The 19,498-nt window shown below is 47.5% G+C and overlaps 1 protein-coding gene across 1 annotated transcript in view; it reads right to left on the bottom strand.

The window, feature by feature from the left end:
• Nucleotides 1-19,498, bottom strand: part of LOC115118813 (microtubule-actin cross-linking factor 1-like) — a 268,887-nt gene that overhangs the window by 60,831 nt on the left and 188,558 nt on the right. The window contains 9 exon segments of the mRNA XM_065017706.1: nt 11,930-12,430; nt 13,324-14,324; nt 14,574-15,084; nt 15,312-15,511; nt 16,474-16,603; nt 16,814-17,055; nt 17,510-17,572; nt 17,863-17,974; nt 18,184-18,340. Coding sequence (XP_064873778.1) covers nt 11,930-12,430; nt 13,324-14,324; nt 14,574-15,084; nt 15,312-15,511; nt 16,474-16,603; nt 16,814-17,055; nt 17,510-17,572; nt 17,863-17,974; nt 18,184-18,340 — 2,917 coding nt within the window.

Genomic DNA, 19,498 nt, shown 5'->3' with positions numbered 1-19,498 from the left:
GTGTTACGCATTATTAGGCAGGGTCTGGAATGGATATGGAGCCCATATGTGAATGATAAGGTATTTTCCATATCCTAATCCTGGCCAAATAGAGGTCACATTCCCGCTTTGTCCCAGTTTCTGTAAAAAATAAAATAGACAGGCACACAAAACACACCCTCTTTCTCTTCTTCTAAGTTTATTATTGGGCTTCTTCATTTGACATTATTCTTAGTCGTGTAGTTTATGTAAAGAAGCAGTGTATCTGTTATGGTTGGTCTGGTAACAGAGGATGGTGCCCGATAAGGGGAGAGGGGAGATAAGCTGTGGCATGCTCGTCTAATTCACAACAGCTGAGACGATATAGGATCCTGAGAGCAGGGAGAGAGAGGAAGAATCAACACACACACACAGTGTGTTGTCAAATCGGGACAGTCAGTAGGGTACAGTAAGGGTCCATTTGAAAATCAGATCATATGATTAGTGAAAATTGGGTTAGCCTGATCCAATCAACCCCCAAGAACAGAAAATAAACAAAGACGAAAATGGACCAAAGAGCTCAGGAACAAAATGAGCTAAATAAATAAACCGAAAGTGTAGACCCACACAATTGGGCCAGGTCTTTGAAGATGATAAATGAGTATAGTAGCTATGTAAGTCACGGGGAAGATATACTGGAACACCTAATCAACACGACATCATATTACCAGTAGGCCATGTCGCTTTCAATGTAAACCATTCATTAAAGAATCTTTAGGAAAAAGAGAGCTTCACAATAGGGTTTCCCCCGCTAATGATTAAGTGATGGGTGAGTAACAAGACTTGAGGGAGCTGTAAGCTGATCCGAGATCAGTGCCTAGGGGCCACTCCTACCCGAAGCGTGCACACGCGCTACATCAGCTACCCCGTAATCCCTAATCAGCAAGACTACCCCAATGTCCCTTTCTGTCTCTGAGGACTTGGTTGGAGGGAGAGATCTGAGTCACAGACCATATGGGAGGGACGTCTCCATCACACCTGGGTTCAAATACTATTCATATGTGAGGGACGTCTCCATCACGCCTGGGTTCAAATACTATTCATATGTGAGGGACGTCTCCATCACGCCTGGGTTCAAATACTATTCATATGTGAGGGACGTCTCCATCACGCCTGGGTTCAAATACTATTCATACGTGAGGGACGTCTCCATCACGCCTGGGTTCAAATACTATTCATACGTGAGGGACGTCTCCATCACGCCTGGGTTCAAATACTATTCATATGTGAGGGACGTCTCCATCACGCCTGGGTTCAAATACTATTCATACGTGAGGGACGTCTCCATCACGCCTGGGTTCAAATACAATTCATACGTGAGGGACGTCTCCATCACGCCTGGGTTCAAATACAATTCATACGGGAGGGATCGTCTCCATCACGCCTGGGTTCAAATACTATTCATACGCGAGGGACGTCTCCATCACGCCTGGGTTCAAATACTATTCATATGGGAGGGACGTCTCCATCACGCCTGGGTTCAAATACAATTCAAAATCATTTCAAATACTTTAGCTGGGCTGGAATGAGCTTGCCTGTTGCACTCAACCAATAGGATAGTCCCAAAAGTCCCAAACCCTGCCCACTTGGCACTCCAGGCAGGCTAAAGCAAACGTTCTAAAGTATTTGATGATTTTAAATAGTATTTGAACCCAGGACACGGGCCTACGCAGACGGGAGAGTGGAGAGGGAGGAAGCAGCATTTAAGGGAATGCTTTCCTCACCCGTCACCCCTGTCCCCCTTATCAGTCCTACACAGGAATTCCCATTTGTAGCAGGATACTTAAAAGCTTCACAACACCCCTCAACTCGTCCCTGTCCCAACCCATAGACTATGTCAGCTGCTCTGGAGCTAGGGGACATACAGTAGAGCCACACCCTGGAGAGTGTGTGTGTGTGTCAGAGGATGTTTCTAATTCCAGTCTTTTTGGGGGCGTATCCGGAATCTCAGCTGTCTCCCCACCCACCACACACACCCTCCCTCTCACACACACACACACCTCATTGGCACACAAAGCATCCCTAAATACACACGTGAATTCTGCTGATCACATAAGAGCACGTCTGCAGATAGTATGGCGGTCTATAAAAACATACTTGATAAACAAACTGACTTGCCCGAACATGGAGAGAGACTGGTAATGTCACAGGCCATTTAAAACATCTCCCTATCCTCCTTCTCCTAACTCTTTCTCTCATCCCTTCCTCCCTCACTTCATGCCTCAATGAGATCAGTGTTCAATAGCTCAACAATACAATTTCGCTAATCTGACAATACACCCCCCTTTTTTACACACACAAATCTCAAGCATTATGACATCATCTCTGTGGATTGGGCTTTTTTCTTCTTTTTTTTTCTTTCTAAACTGGGGTCTCGTGGGGGGATGGGATGGTGGGGCAGTCAGGCTAGTCTGCATCCAGGGCAGACAGGCATGTTTAGGCTTGAAATGACCTGGGCGGAATCCATTACAGCCCAGAGGAGAGAGGGCACATAGAGGGGGAGAGGGAAGGAAGGAGGGAGGGGGGGGATGGGGCAAGTGGGCTCCCTGAGTGAACGAAAGAGGATCTTACGCAAAGGGAAGTCTTGCTCGTCCCCGTCTGCCCCTCTCTCTTTTTCTACCTCTCACCCACCCCCACTTTCTTGCTCTCTCGCTCTTTAACACCCCCCCCCATGCACATTCCATTAAGCCGTCTCCCTTCTCTTTTCCTATCTGTCTCTCTCTCCCTCAGCGACTCACAGCTCTTTCTCCTCTTTCCCCCTCTACCTCTTTATCTCCTCTGTTCTGCTCGTCTTCTGCCACACATCCATCCGGCTTTCTCTCATTAAGAAGGGGGAAAGAAAGGGAGGGGGAGAGAGCGAGAGAGAGAGTTGTCGTGGCCAACCACAATATTAAGCGTCGATAAATCAAGAGAACAGAATAAGAGACAGGACAGAGGAAGAAAGAGAAAGCAAACTCAAAGAGAAAAAAATAACCTGTCTTGTATCCTCCCACACTAAGACACCAGCTGAACCAAATCAGAAACCACTGTCCAGTTAGTCCAGCAACACACCTCCAATCAGATACAAATAAGGCTCATCTTACGTTGTAACATATATATAATTTTCAATTGATTTATGATATGACAACATAACCAATCATTCACACAATCTACGTAAAAATGTCCCCAGTTTAGGGAGCTACTGTAAACTAGTCAATAAACAGGAAGGCAGGGGATGCAAACTTACTCGCTTACCAGTACTTCTAGTGCAGAGGATGTAACATAAAGCTCAGGGGGGGAGAAAACATAGAATTCATAGTAATGGCCTCAGCCAGAATGAACTGTCTGTTGTAGTACTCATGAAATCTCATTTAACATTTCACAATGAATGGAAACCAATGGAAAGTAGTAATACAATGGAGAGGCCCTGTCGCTGTTCTCCTATTCAGCAAGACACAGCAAATTCCTATGGAATGTTCTACAGTAGATTCCTATTGAGGGGAGGGAGTAGGCTAATTATTGTTGGCTGGGTTAACTAGCCTAGTATCTCCCCTAGACAGTGAAGACGATAGCTTGAAAAAATAAAAAAGTAAACGTATGGTGTGTGATTCGCTTTGGTATCAAATTTAGCCCGGCGTCCATCAAGGTGGTGACAGGCCCTAACGCGTTCCAAGGGCTGGCGCCGGCGTGCTAGGAGGTCGGGAGGGGGGTTGATGGAACCTTATAACAACGTTTTAGACAGGATTGACTCAGCATACAGCAACCGTTCTGCACATTAGGTCCACAAAGCACACACATCCCTGGATCAGTTCGCTGCAGCTAGCGACTGGAACGAGCTACAAAAAAAAACCCACTCAAACTGGACCGTTTTATCTCCACATCTCTTCATTAAAACACTCAATCATGGACACTCTTACTGACAGTTGTGGCTGCTTCGCGTGATGTTTTGTTTTCTCTACCTTCTTGCCCTTTGTGCTGTGCCCAATAATGTTTGTATCATGTTTTGCGCTGCGACCATGTTGTTGTCATGTTGTGTTGCTACCATGCTGTGTTTTCATGTGTTGCTGCCAAGCTATGTTGTTGTCTTAAGTCTCTCTTAAGATCGTGTTGCGGTGTCTTTCTTGTTTAATGTCGTGATGTGTGTTTTGTCCTATATGTTTAATCCCAGCCCCCGTCCCCGCAGGAGGCCTTTTGGTTGGCCGTCATTGTAAATAAGAATTTGTTCTGAACTGACTTGCCGAGTTAAATAAAGGTTAAATATAAATCAAATGGGGGAAAAAATATACACATCAAATAATACAATTATATTATAGAATGTGTTGTGTGCTAAATTTGCACGTACAGGACAAGCGCCACCACTACCCGCTAGCTATCTAGAGCACATTGGACTGTTAGTTTAAAGAGGCCCATCGGACAAACTCTTTGGTCACGATACCTATTTTGCCAATTGGCCTGGTTTTACCACACAGAGCCCTGCTGATCCGTCCGCCGATGAAACAGCACGAGGGGGCCACAACAGACTTTCCTCTGTCGCATCGTCCCTCTAAGGCCCTGCTGCTAGCTTGCTAGCCCCGGCCTGCTAGCTGCCTGAAGCCGGCCTTCCTACAATCTAAGCTTGATGCTCTCAATCTCACACAAATGATCAATGAACCTACCAGGTACAACACCAAATCTGTAAATACGGGCACCCTAATAGATATCATCCTGACCTCCAAATACTCTGCTGTCTTCAACCAGGATCTCAGCGATCACTGCCTCATTGCCTGCGTCCGTAATGGGTCCGCGGTCAAACGACCACCCCTCATCACTGTCAAACATTCCGTCAGTAGAGGATGCCTGGTTATTCTTTAAAAGTGCTTTCCTCACCATCTTAAATAAGCATGCCCCATTCAAAAAATGTAGAACCAGGAACAGATATAACCCTTGGTTCACTCCAGACCTGACTGCCCTTGACTAGCACAAAAACAACATCCTGTGGCGCACTGCACTAGCATCAAACAGCCCCCACGACATGCAACTTTTCAAGGAAGTTAGGAACCAATATACACAGGCAGTTAGGAAAGCAAAGGCTTGCTTTTTCAAACAGAAATTCACATCCTGTAGCTCTAACTCCAAAAAGTTCTGCGACACTGTAAAGTCCATGGAAAACAAGAGCACCTCCTCCCAGCTGCCCACTGCACTGAGGCTTGGAAACTGTCACCACCGATAAATCCACGATAATTGAGAATTTCAATAAGCATTTTTCTACGGGTGGCCATGCTTTCCACCTGGCTACCCCTACCCCTGTCAACAGCCCTGCACCCCTCACTGCAACTTGCCCAAGCCTCCCCATTTATCCTTCATCCAAATCCAGATAGCTGATGGTCTGAAAGAGCTGCAAAATCTGGACCCCTACAAATCAGCCGGGCTAGACAATCTGGACCCTCTCTTCCTAAAATTATCCACCAAAATTGTTGCAACCCCTATTACTAGCTTGTTCAACCTCTTTCGTATCGTCTGAGATCCCCAAAGATTGAAAAGCTGCCGCGGTCATCCCCCTCTTCAAAGGGGGAGACACTCTACACCCAAATTGCTACAGACCAATATCTATCCTACCCGGCCTTTCTAAGGTCTTCGAAAGCCAAGTTAACAAACAGATCACCGACCATTTGTAATCCCACCGTACCTTCTCTGCATTGCAATCTGGTTTCAGAGCTGGTCACGGGTGCACCGCCTTGCCTGGTTCACCAACTACTTCTCTGATAGAGTTCAAGTGTGTCAAATCGGAGGGCCTGTTGTCCAGACCTCTGGCAGTCTCTGTGGGGGTGCCACAGGGTTAACTTCTCGGGCCAACTCTCTTCTCTGTATACATCAATGATGTTGCTCTTGCTTGTGATTCTCTGATCCATCTCTACGCAGACGACACCATTCTGTATACTTCTGGCCATTCTCTGGACACTGTGTTAACTAACCTCCAGACGAGCTTCAATGCCATCCAACACTCCTTCCGTGGCCTCCAACTGTTCTTAAAATGCATGTAAAACTAAATGCATGCTCTTCAACCGATCACTGCCAGCAACTGCCCGTCCGTCCAGCATCACTACTCTACACGGTTCTGACTTAGAAAATGTGGACAACTACAAATACCTAGGTGTCTGGTTAGACTGTAAACACTCCTTCCAGACTCACATTAAGCATCTCCAATCCAAAATTAAATCTAGAATCGGCTTCCTATTTCGCAACAAAGCATTCTTCACTCATGCTGCCAAACATACCCTCGTAAAACTGACCATCCTACTGATCCTCGACTTCGGCTATCGTCATTTATAAAATAGCCTCCAAAACCCTACTCAACAAATTGGATGCAGTCTATCACGGTGCCATCCATTTTGTCACCAAAGCCCCATAAACTACCCACCACTGCAACCTGTATGCTCTCATTGGCTGGCCCTCGCTTCATACTCGTTGCCAAACCCACTGGCTCCAGGTCATCAACAAGTCTCTGCTAGGTAAAGCCCCGCCTTATCTCAGCTCACTGGTCACCATAGCAGCACCCACACGTAGCACGCACTCCTGCACATTTATCTCTCTGTTCACCCCCAAAGCCAATTCCTCCCTTGGCCGCCTTTCCTTCCAGTTCTCTGCTGCCAATGACTGGAACAAACTGCAAAAATCACTGAAGCTGTAGACTCTTACCTCCCTCACCAGCTGTCAGAGCAGCTCACAGATCACTGCATCTGTAAACAGCCCATCCAACTACCTCATCGACATACTGTGTTTATTTCATTAGCTCATTTGCACCCCAGTATCTCCATTTGCACATTTGTCTTCTGCACATCTACCATTCCAGTGTTTAATTGCTATATTGTAATTACTTCGCCACCCTGGCCTATTTATTGCCTTACCTCCCTTATCTTACCTCATTTGCATTCACTGTATATAGACTTTTTTTGTTTTCTTCTACTGTGTTATTGACTGTATGTTTATTTATTCCATGTGTAACTCTGTTGTTGTATGTGTCCAGCTGCTGTGCTTTATCTTGGACAGGTCGCAGTTGTAAATGAGAACTTGTTCTCAACTAGACTACCTGGTTAAATAAAGGTGAAATACATGTTTTAAATCAGTAGCAGTCAAAGTTGTAACGTTACAAAAAGACAGCAAACAAACACACACCGGCCACGAACGATGTGTTTACAATACCGCGTTGGTAATAAGGCGTTACTTGTTTGACCGAATGGAAAAACGTTTGTGTAAGCATTTGAAATAAGATCAAGTTTAAACGAGCAGCATAAAAAAAAAGGTAAATATCTTTGATCGATGTTATTTACAACGTCTGGGGTAGCTAGCTAGCGCCAATGCAACCAGCCTGAAAACAATGACCAGTAGAAACTGCTGTCATTTTAAATATTCTTAGCAATGATTTCAGGATCCTTGTGAGTAAATATTAGCTAGGTAGACCCTTGTTTGCCGATTGAAATGTATCTATTAGCAAGCTACTTAACCCTGTTACCCAAAGCTAACGTTATAAACAGCCAGCTAGCTTCATCTGGTTAGTGAGGCTTGGTTATGTGTTGTGAAGCTAGCCACAATAGAATTTGCAACAGAATTTGCGGTTGGCCTTCAAATAAAAGTCCCCTTTAAAGTGACGCAGAAGGTTCAAATTGGTGGAATCATGCCATATTTAGACTAGATAAATGTTAAACAAGGTTGGAATGTGGAACATCGAAATGGTTTATCGGTCGACTCGGTTACACACGCAGAACACAACTGTGAAGAGTATATGCAAATATTAGCGTTGTAGCTGTTATCGTGGGACTGACTGAAATCACTTCCCCAGTCAGCCTATTGTGTGTGTTGACGTTGAAGGCTTGGGGATCAATGAAATGGGGTATCAGTCTACTCAGTACCCAAGTACGTTATTCCCAAAGTCCTCAGACTCCAAAACATCCACACAGTATTGTTTTCCCTCTGGAATAGTGTTCAGTACACATAGTAGGGTGACTGGTACAATACATGTTGCTCAATTCACAGTGGTTTCAGAGTCCCGCTATAAGAGATACGACACTAACGTTCTCTAGGTATCACTGAGTAGACTGATACCTATGGATTGTGGATCAATGACATGGGGTAAGGTTGTACAGTGAAATAAGTATGCCCCCAATGCAATTCTAAAGTCTAATACATCCAGTGTGATTTAAACAGATTTTTGTCAAATTAAGAAATGTTATTTTGTTGATTTTATATAACATTCCAACCTCGTTTCGCATGATCTATTCAATTATGGCATAATTCATTTGCATCACTTTCAATGACATCATTTTGAAGGCTAACCACAACATTCCACTGTTGTAGCTTATCCTTATTGTGACTAGCTTCACATAGATGGGTCCGAACACCATTAATGAAATAAAAACTGTCTTATAAAATTAGGGGGTATTTTGGACGACACCTAGCTAGATAGTTAGCCAGCTAACTACAGCTACTGAAACCGATTATGTCGTTTTGCTATGTTTTTGGGGAAGAACATTGTTTGCATCCATCAGCTAGCTAGCTTTATTTTAAATGACCAGCACTGTCCAGAGCTTGGGGAAGGGCAGGTGAGCGAGACAACTTTACCATCGTCATTACATTCGTATCTATGAATCGTTGTGACAAATGAAATACGAGTGAGTGTAATCAATGTGTAATAACTACATAAAACATTTCTGAACGTGTTAAAGTAGTATGTCACGTGCAGTCATATTAAGTCCTGATTGGTCAACAAGATTATTTGACACGTCAAGGTGTTATTTTACGTGCATCTTGTTTTGACAAGCAAAGACCCAAACCGCGTCCCATAAATAAAATGCGTCAGAAGTTGTGCAGTGCTGGCGTGACTAAACTCTCCTCTCTACCTGGCTCTAGACCTCCGTGTCATACCCCCAGCCATGATCAACTGGATCATATCCCTCCTTCCTTGCATGTAGGCTCAAGGTAACATCTATAACACATACCTCCTTAGTCCCCATACCCCATCTTGTGATCTCCAGAGACTTGATAAAGAGGAGAGCGGGAGGAGACGGGATATACACCCCCCCCCCCCCCCCAAACGGTTCTATAAATAGAGCTCGGAGCCAGCGGAACGACTCGAGTCGGGAGGGGTCACACACTCCATCACAACACCGTCCACACAACCCACAGTAGGAACGGCCACCTTCTCCTCCCTCCTGAATCCTCCTCCCCCTCCCCCCCCCTCCTCCCTCTCTGCAGATGACTTCGTCAACCATTTTGAAAAGAAGGTCGACGACATCCGATCCTCGTTTGCTAAGTCAAACGACACCGCTGGTTCTGCTCACACTGCCCTACCCTGTGCTCTGACCTCTTTCTCCCTCTCTCTCCAGATGAAATCTCGCGTCTTGTGACGGCCGGCCGCCCAACAACCTGCCCGCTTGACCCTATTCCCTCCTCTCTTCTCCAGACCATTTCCGGAGACTTTCTCCCTTACCTCACCTCGCTCATCAACTCATCCCTGACCGCTGGCTACGTCCCTTCTGTCTTCAAGAGAGCGAGAGTTGCACCCCTTCTGAAAAAACCTACACTCGATCCCTCCGATGTCAACAACTACAGACCAGTATCCCTTCTTTCTTTTCTCTCCAAAACTCTTGAACGTGCCGTCCTTGGCCAGCTCTCCCGCTATCTCTCTCAGAATGACCTTCTTGATCCAAATCAGTCAGGTTTCAAGACTAGTCATTCAACTGAGACTGCTCTTCTCTGTATCACGGAGGCCCTCCGCACTGCTAAAGCTAACTCTCTCTCCTCTGCTCTCATCCTTCTAGACCTATCGGCTGCCTTCGATACTGTGAACCATCAGATCCTCCTCTCCACCCTCTCCGAGTTGGGCATCTCCGGCGCGGCCCACGCTTGGATTGCGTCCTACCTGACAGGTCGCTCCTACCAGGTGGCGTGGCGAGAATCTGTCTCCTCACCACGCGCTCTCACCACTGGCGTCCCCCAGGGCTCTGTTCTAGGCCCTCTCCTATTCTCGCTATACACCAAGTCACTTGGCTCTGTCATAACCTCACATGGTCTCTCCTATCATTGCTATGCAGACGACACACAATTAATCTTCTCCTTTCCCCTTCTGATGACCAGGTGGCGAATCGCATCTCTGCATGTCTGGCAGACATATCAGTGTGGATGACGGATCACCACCTCAAGCTGAACCTCGGCAAGACGGAGCTGCTCTTCCTCCCGGGGAAGGACTGCCCGTTCCATGATCTCGCCATCACGGTTGACAACTCCATTGTGTCCTCCTCCCAGAGCGCTAAGAACCTTGGCGTGATCCTGGACAACACCCTGTCGTTCTCAACTAACATCAAGGCGGTGGCCCGTTCTTGTAGGTTCATGCTCTACAACATCCGCAGAGTACGACCCTGCCTCACACAGGAAGCGGCGCAGGTCCTAATCCAGGCACTTGTCATCTCCCGTCTGGATTACTGCAACTCGCTGTTGGCTGGGCTCCCTGCCTGTGCCATTAAACCCCTACAACTCATCCAGAACGCCGCAGCCCGTCTGGTGTTCAACCTTCCCAAGTTCTCTCACGTCACCCCGCTCCTCCGCTCTCTCCACTGGCTTCCAGTTGAAGCTCGCATCCGCTACAAGACCATGGTGCTTGCCTACGGAGCTGTGAGGGGAACGGCACCTCAGTACCTCCAGGCTCTGATCAGGCCCTACACCCAAACAAGGGCACTGCGTTCATCCACCTCTGGCCTGCTCGCCTCCCTACCACTGAGGAAGTACAGTTCCCGCGCAGCCCAGTCAAAACTGTTCGCTGCTCTGGCCCCCCAATGGTGGAACAAACTCCCTCACGACGCCAGGACAGTGGAGTCAATCACCACCTTCCGGAGACACCTGAAACCCCACCTCTTTCAGGAATACCTAGGATAGGATAAAGTAATCCTTCTCACCCCCCTTAAAAGATTTAGATGCACTATTGTAAAGTGGCTGTTCCACTGGATGTCTTAAGGTGAACGCACCAATTTGTAAGTCGCTCTGGATAAGAGCGTCTGCTAAATGACTTAAATGTAAATGTAAACGGCGTTATGAAAGAAGCGTCGCCCGAGCAAAATCCTGTTTGATCAAGTGCTAATACGAGCATGAAGGGAAGGAAAGTAGTGCGACAGCAAAGTTGAAGCTGGTGTTGATTTGTAGAAGAGAGGATGCCACAGTACACACACGTCATGCTGTAGACATAGTCCCAGACAGAGAGGGACAAGAACTCAAAGCATCTGCGCTAGGAGATGAGGCTTAATACACAAAACTCTCCCAAGAAATGACTCTTAACTAAAGGCTTTCAAAAAGGATCTGTGTTAGTCAATTGCTTATTTCAATAAGACACACTAATACTTTTACAGGTCAGAGTCAAGCACCAGCTGAGAGGTTCTAACAAAATGGCCACTGTGCAATAACATAAAATGTCAGTTAGAATTCTATGCACAATATTTGCTGAATATAATTCAATCCGAATAAATAACTATAGCTTCACAATACCCATTGCCGTACTGGTTCTAATATCTAATAAGTCGTTAATGCAATATTTCCCCAAAGGGTGGCTTGTGGCTAGATAATACTGGCGTTGTGGCTAGAAACTTAGATTTCCATTCTCTGATGAATCACATGAACATTTAGAAGGCTGTTCATCGATGCCGGCACCAAAAACATATGCCAAGCTTTCGCCTAGGAGGCTGTACTACCATAGCTGGCTCTACCCAACTTACAAAGCTCTGAAGAGCACAAGACGATACAAAAATATATTACAATAGGGTAGCCATAGAAAGAGAACTACTTCCAGGCCTGTGTAAAGAGTAAAAATGGCCGCCGGCCCACCCATCACGGAACATTGACGTCCATTCTAGTCATTCCATTTCCATGACAGTAGTTGCACATTCACAACAATAAACAAACTCGTTCTTACCTTGAACTCATGCAGCTGCTGCTTGATGGTCTCTACCTCTGTCCCCACCACGCCCTGCGTGTTCAGCCCCTCCTCGGCCCGTCCCAGCAGCCCTTGCAGCTCCGCCACATTGGCGTAGAACTCTGCCACCTTCTCGGCAGCCACCTCGATCTGTCCCATTCTGGCCTGGCCCCTTTCGGACAGCTTCCCAGCCTGGCGGCTCAGGGCCTCCGTCTCTCTCCTCAGGGCGAGGAGATCGGGAGACGACCCCTCGCGCCGGAGCATGTCGGTGCAGTCGCCTCCGTGACTTTCGAGCTCAGACCTCAACGTGGCCAGGCGAGCTAAGAAGGCGTGAACAGCATCTGCCTGCGAGGCAAGCGAGTCGGCGTCGCGCCCCACGGGGCTCAGCGAGTCTAGCTCGTCGTCCAGGTCAGCCAGGTGGGAGAAGAGGTCGCGCACCGAGGACTGGACCTCGCCCACGCCCTGGAGACGGGACTCCAGGGTGGAACAGCACTTTTCAATCTTGAGAGGGGAGAGAGAGAGAGGTGGGAAGGAAGGGAGATAGAGTTAATAATGTTAGCAAGTTGGAAGTGGCATGGTGCCTTGCTGATGTAACGATATGATATAAAAACAGGGACAAATACAATTAACTAGGATACATGAGTCAGCATTTTATCTCGGTTTTGATGACTCACTTTTTGTCTCATTAGCAAGAGAGTTAAGAGACATTTTATCTAATCAATAATGGTCAAATGTAATATCTCCTTACCATGCATCTGATGAAATACCGTATTGATTTGTAAGTGAAACCAGTCTGTAAGTAACTATATGTGGCACATTTGGTAACTATACATATCAATATACAGTACAATGCTCTTGACTCGTTGGTTTACATTTCAGTATGGTGATTAGATGGCCTGAAGCGTTCGAGCTGTACAATGACCATACAAGATCACTGGAACTCCTCAGTCAGCTAAAAAAGACGTTCTGTTCTCTTTCAACTCACACACACACTCGACACCCTCGCACACAATGACCCTTGCTAAAATTGGCTCCTCCTTTGTATCAGTCACACTCCAGGGTGAATAGATTGGCTGTGTTACAATGCTCATAAATGGCTTTCTTTCCTTGTCTCCTTTCCTCATTTGTCCACTAATGTAATTGTAAAGGATATGTAAAATTGATCCAACAACACCAAACAAATGGTTTCAAAAGAGAAAAGGCTGTTGAAGAGTATTGTGACACCTCCATTTTATTTTAGTGTTTCATATTTTTGAAAACGACACTTCTTTTTTGGGACATTCTCCTATTGAACAGAATGCTGGCCTCCATCTTTCATCGGCGTGTCTATGAAATATTTATACTGTTTATACATGAAATACACTGTATACTAAATTCCTCACAGGTCTTCTCACCTTTTCGCTGACGTCTCCAAACTCTCTGTCCGTGTCTCGGGCCTGCTGCTCCAGCCTCTGTCCTCCCTCTCCTCCTCCGCCGCCCCCTGCTGTGTGGGGTGCGTCCTGCACCAGCCCCTGGGCCAGATCCCTCAGGTAGGCCACCTGTGGCTGCAGCGACTGCAGCGTCTCCTGCTGGCTCCTCAGCCGCTCCAGGCTCTTGTTGCTGCATGCCTGTGGGCCCAGCGCCTCCTGCACCTCGATCTGATGCCGCGCTGCCTCCAGCCTCCTCTCTACCGCCTGCCGCCCGTCCTCAAACTCTTTAAGTCGACCCGCTAGCTCTTCCAGTTGGGAAACACGATTTTGGAGGTTTTCTGCCAGCCCGTCAACTCTACGGTTTAGTTGGGCTTTTTCGTCGCGTACGTCTTCCTCTCCGACGCGGCAGTGTTCCAGGAGTTGGTCGGCCGCAATGTTTAAAGCCTCCAGGAGGGGGCGTCGGCGCTCTAGATCCAACCCCAGCTGTCTGGCCTTCTGCAAAGCCTCATCCAGGGCCGCAGGGTCTAGTGAGAGCTGGACGTCAGCCTCCCGCTCCTCGCACTCCACCACCCAGGGTGTGAGCTCGGCGCGGTGCTGCTGATAACTCTCGGCCTTGGTCAGGGCGGATTTCAGCCGGTTCTGGCGTTCCGTGATGCACTGGTTGAGCTCATCCCAGTCCTGGCGTAAGGCGGTAAGCCGGCACAGTAAGGCTGATCGTTCTTCACCGCCGGCGGGTAGCGAGGCGAGCAGGGAGGCCCCCTCGGCCTGGATGAGCTCGTAGGGGCCACGTTGGCTGGCCACCCCGCGATGAAGCTCGTCTTGCTGGGCAAGCAGGGTCCGGATAGCCTCGGACTGGCAGGGGAGGGAGTCGCCGGTAGAGTCTCTTTGACCACCCTGGTTGTCCAGCCAGCTCCGCAGCTCCTCGAACATCTGCTGGAACTGCTGGGTGCTGGAGAGAGCGGCTTGGAGCTGGGATAGACCGTCCGCTGTGGGAAAGAGAGAGGACAGAGGATTTTAAATGCTATTCATTTACAGATGTTTTGATGAAGAACATTCAACCTAAGCCTGAGAGAGGTGAGAGCGCTGGATTGATAACCTTGACAACTAGCCACAATGAGACCAAATCCCACCCAAAAACATACCCTTCCCCTTCACATACAAATACTACTGAAGCCAACAGAGATTCATACAAACAGAATTAAGATGAACACCATAGACAAGACAGAATGACTCACCAGCCCTCTCCTCCAGACTCCTCAGCGGGCCACTCACGCTCTCCAGCCTCTTCTTCAGCTCGTCTCTCAGGTAAGGTTCAACCACGATGGCACTCAGCTCGCCGCACAGCTTCTCTGCCTCGCCCAGCTCCTCTCTCCTCTGCTCCAGCTCAGAGCGGATCTCGCCTGTCTCCTGCAGCCGCCGTTTCAGGGCCTCGGGCTGGGCACTGAGCGAGGCTTGGCCGTCCAGCCGCTCCCCTAGCGCCCCCACGTTGACCGAGAGGTTCTTCAGCAGGGCCTGGTATCGCTCGCTGGTGCCCTGGGCCTGGCCGATGTGTCCGGAGCGCCGGGACAGACGTTGAGTGAGGTCGTCCCACTGCTGCGAGATGGAGCCCAGCTCGGACCGGACCTCCGCTAGGTCCTTGGCATCCTGCGGGGAGGAGTCGCCACCAGACGGTGAAAGGATGCCCTCGGCCGCCTGGGTGAGTTGGTCGAACTGGGGCCGGCGGGTGTCAAACTCACGCAGCATGAACTGTGGAGGACGGAGGGAAGGGAAAGAAGGGGGGTCAGAACATCATCCATCAACGAGGAATCAATTCTACATTTTGGCTAGTGCAATTGATCAGTAATTCATCAGAATGCGGTTGGTATTGGTTTATGCAGATTCAAGAACAGGATTGGCAAGTTGTGAACAATCTATTGTGACATTCGTATTCATTATTTTGCATGTGTTCAACACAGTTAACATCCTCCATGTACCTGCACTTGTTGATTCTGGGTGTTCAACATGTTGGGGTCGATGCTCAGGGGTCCCAGCACACTCATCATCAGCTCCTTCTCTTTGAGCCACGGCCCCAACTGACTGGCTGCTGTGGCAAAGCTGCCCAGCCTATCAGCACAGGTCTCCAGTTCCACCTGCCTCTGTACCGCCGCCTCATTGGCCTTTGCCCAGCGGGAGTCTTAAGTAAATAGGAAGTGAACGTTGGAGTGAAAAACAATAGCAACTATTGCTTATACATATATAAGAAAAATGACACTAACAAACTAGTGGAGGACCATAACAACAGTGAACCTGATGGGTTCCATGAGTGACATTCCCAAAGCTGAAAAACCACAATAGAAACAGTATGAAGGACAATTTGTATCACAGTGGAGACCAATTATTTTGACTTGGTCATACACGCACACACACACACCTCCTGTATATAGCTCCATTCTTGTGCATTTTACTCCTCGAGTTACATTTCATTTGTATTATTATCATCTTTCAACTATGCATCGCTGGGAAGGGTTCGTAAGCAAGCATTTCGCGGTAGAGTCGACGCCAGTTGTATTCGGCACACGTGTCAAATGACATTTTGATTTGACACACACGGCGCTGAGAAATAAGCCATTTTTTTCTTTCCTCATGACTCACGCACTGGGCATCCAGCAGAGAGAGTGAGTCTTGGATCCACATGGCTTTGAAATAAAGCCCTGTGTGAAATGTGTGGCGAAAGGAGCTCTGTCGTGTTCCTACCTTACATATCACAGGGCTATAATCAAGTCAGGGGAAAAATATCAAGTATTTGAAGGTTAACGACATCCCAGTCACATGCTGCCTAATATTGATCTTAACCAAATCACGTCTTTACCTTTCAAGCTGTGAAAAGCTCTAATAACCCTTACTGACGCAAATCATTACATCTCAAATAACTACTATATTAGCCTGTCTTTCCAGTGTTGATTTTCTTATCCTCTGAAATGCACCTCGCTTAGTCAAACCTCAAAATGGCTATTTTTGGGGGGATTCAGGGCCAAGTCCTGTGTAGATGCCCATGCAAAGGACATAGGCCTGCTGGCTCCTTACGTTAAAATGTGTCCCTTACCCCATAACTATTCAAAATGTCTGACCCTATTCATCCATTCCAGTACCACTCACCAATCTCCTTCATTTGTTGTCTCCAGGTGTCTGCCTCTGGGGAGTCTGGGTTGTCTGCTATCAGCTTCTCCAGGGTGCTCTTCAGCTCCTTCACCTTCCCAGAATGCTCTGCCAGCTCCGACAGTAAGGCCTAAAGTACAGAAGAACAGCTATATCAGTACGTCGGATATAAAAAGACAAGGATAAGCATGTACAAAGTAAGCAATAGAAAGTACCATATGTTTATGTCAGCTACGGGGTGATCACACTTTGATTTTCCAATGCAGCATTAATGACCAACTAGCAGAGGCATAATACACTCCAATTTTGACAGTGGTTTGACCCGAGTCCAGACGCTTACCTTGTTCTCCTGGGCCTGGGCACGTACCACCTCCGGTTTGGAGGGGGAGGCGGCAGTCTGGCCCAGGTGCAGGCTGTTCTCCCGGTCTCCCAGCCAGCGGCTGAGCTCCTCCGTGCTCTGCCTGGCCTTCTGCCTCAGCTCCAGAGAGGTCTCCTGGCGCGACTGTCGGTCCTTCAGTTCCTCTCCCAGCTCTTCGTAACGACTGTTCACTTCCGCCACCGCAACCTGCAGCTCTGTCAGGTCTGAGAGAGAGAGAGAGAGAGAGAGAGAGAGAGAGAGAGAGACAGAGAGAGACAGAGAGATTTATCGATCATATTCAATACAATTTGATTTGTATAGTGTCTTCCATTTCACAGACGTAAAAGCAGAGTTGACAGTGGCAAGAAAAACTCTTGAAAGGGTTTACACTGAAGTTATTTGGTTAAAACTTTCCAGGGCAACAGAATATTAGTGAGAACAAACGTTTTCAACGGTGTTAGACACTGCAGTAGCACATACAAGAAGCTTACAGACAGAAGACAGACACACACAGACAGAAAACAGATATATAATGAGCATTTTTTGGGGGAGGGGCGAGCAAGTAGATTGTAAATCAAGCTGTGACGTCCACAAGTAGTAAGCGCTGGAGAGCATCTCGTATGAGGAAGGAGGCCAAAGACGATTGGTTTCCGGAGAAGGGAGTGAGGGTGAGCTCACCTTTGCATGTGTGAATGCCATTGACACTGCTGGGGCTTCCTGCACCATTGACCTGGGGAACACCTGGGAGAGGGACACACTGCACTCAGACAACGGACACCAACACACGTTCATGGACAGTACAATAGAAGACACTGCTAAGCATATAAACACTCTCAGCCTCTGGCTTTCACACACCCAGTTTAGCATGGACACGGGCTACATCTAGAACACGTGTTCACGTTACACACACTGATAGCATAGACCTCAACACACACACACACAAAACATACTCACAAACAGAGCTTGGATGAACTTGGACATGCAGGTAGCTGTGGACGCACACATAGGCAGTTGTTTCCCATTCCCCTTACCTGTCTTGGTCTGGGGGGCTGTGATGTTTATGATAAGGGTCTCCAGTTCTGATCCAGTCTTGTTCAGCTCCAGAACCCGAACCCCTTGGGCCTCCCAGTCACTCAGTAAGTCCTTAGTAAAGAAATGTTTGAACGTTATTAATGGCCTTACATAATTCCTCAATTAATAATCACATGGAAATATCATTCTGAATCACTATCATGCTTTGGAACGTATTCATCAATACACTTCGAAATGTAGCAATACCTTAGAACGAGTAAATTGTGTTTCAGTGATTGATTACACTGTTTTTTGCAGGAGTGTGATTCAGACACACACACCTTGAGCTGCTGCACTCTCCTCTGCAGGGCCTCTGTGTTGATGTTGGGCTCTTTGAGAGGCAGCTGCTCCTGTGTTGTCTGGAGCCACCTGAGGAGGGAGCTAGAGAGAGACCGGAACTGGCCCAACTGCTGCTCACAACTCTGGATGGCATTGTACCTGGAGCAGGAAGGAGACGGCGAGAGAGAGACACGGCGAGAGAGAGACAGAGAGAGAGAGAGACAGAGAGAGACAGAGAGAGAGAGACAGAGACAGAGAGAGAGAGAGAGACAGAGACAGAGAGAGACAGAGAGAGAGAGAGAGAGAGAGACAGAGACAGAGACAGAGAGAGAGAGAGAGAGAGAGAGAGAGAAGATTGAACAACAACAAAAAAAGAGAGAAACATAGAGAGATGTAGGGATAGAAATTGAGACAGTGGGAGAAAAAGAGAAATAGAAATGAAGAGAGAACAAAAGTAGAAAAAAGAGTAAAAGAAAGAGGGGAAGAGATTATTTTATTTGAATCCCAATATCCTTTCCATATGAAACACACAGCCGCTACACATTAACCATCACATGCTTCATGTCACAAAAAGAGAGGGATGCAGTTAAGGACAAACCATTATCTCGTCCATATTATACCCTCGTATATATATATATATATATATATATATATATATATATATATATATATACCCTTGCCTTGTACTTGGTCTGCCCCATGGCAGCTGCTTTGAAAACTGACTGCAGTGCACACAGACGAAACAACCATTTTAGAACCGCCTGGGTTATTGAAAGCGTGTCATTTACCTCCTGGTCAGTCTGCGTAAGCGGGAGCCCCTTTTTGTATGACCGATAAATGGACACTGAACTGTGCCCACTATAACCCCAGGCTTATTCTTAGTAGCCGCCGACCACATTCACTCCTGTGCCATCAGCTAACACTGTCCACCCACACACACCACTGTTGGCAACACACAGCTTTCAAAGGGGTCAGGGCTACTGGTAAGACATCCTGCACAGGCCTAATCCCTCTATACATGTATAAGCCGCTATGGGAGCTTTCGCGATCTTTTGCTAGACGAACAGACAGTCCAATGGTATCCATTAGAGGCCCTGACATAGAAATAGAAACACTAGACAGGACATTGCCAGTCATTCCATTTCTATAAGGCCAGACTTCCTTGTGGCAGGCTAAGGCGCTACTGGCGGTACAAACCAGGGCGACATGGCAACTGGTGCTGCCATACAGAAAGGACTCAGCCTATCAACTAATTAGGAGTGTATTCAAAGTTATCCACCCAACCAGTCACAGAGTTGGGGGGGGGGTTGTTTCTGC

This window comes from Oncorhynchus nerka, linkage group LG4 (assembly GCF_034236695.1).
Source record: "Oncorhynchus nerka isolate Pitt River linkage group LG4, Oner_Uvic_2.0, whole genome shotgun sequence".
Lineage (NCBI taxonomy): Eukaryota > Metazoa > Chordata > Actinopteri > Salmoniformes > Salmonidae > Oncorhynchus > Oncorhynchus nerka.
Note: the sequence above shows the minus strand (reverse complement) of the source record. Positions and strands in the feature narration are given on the sequence as shown.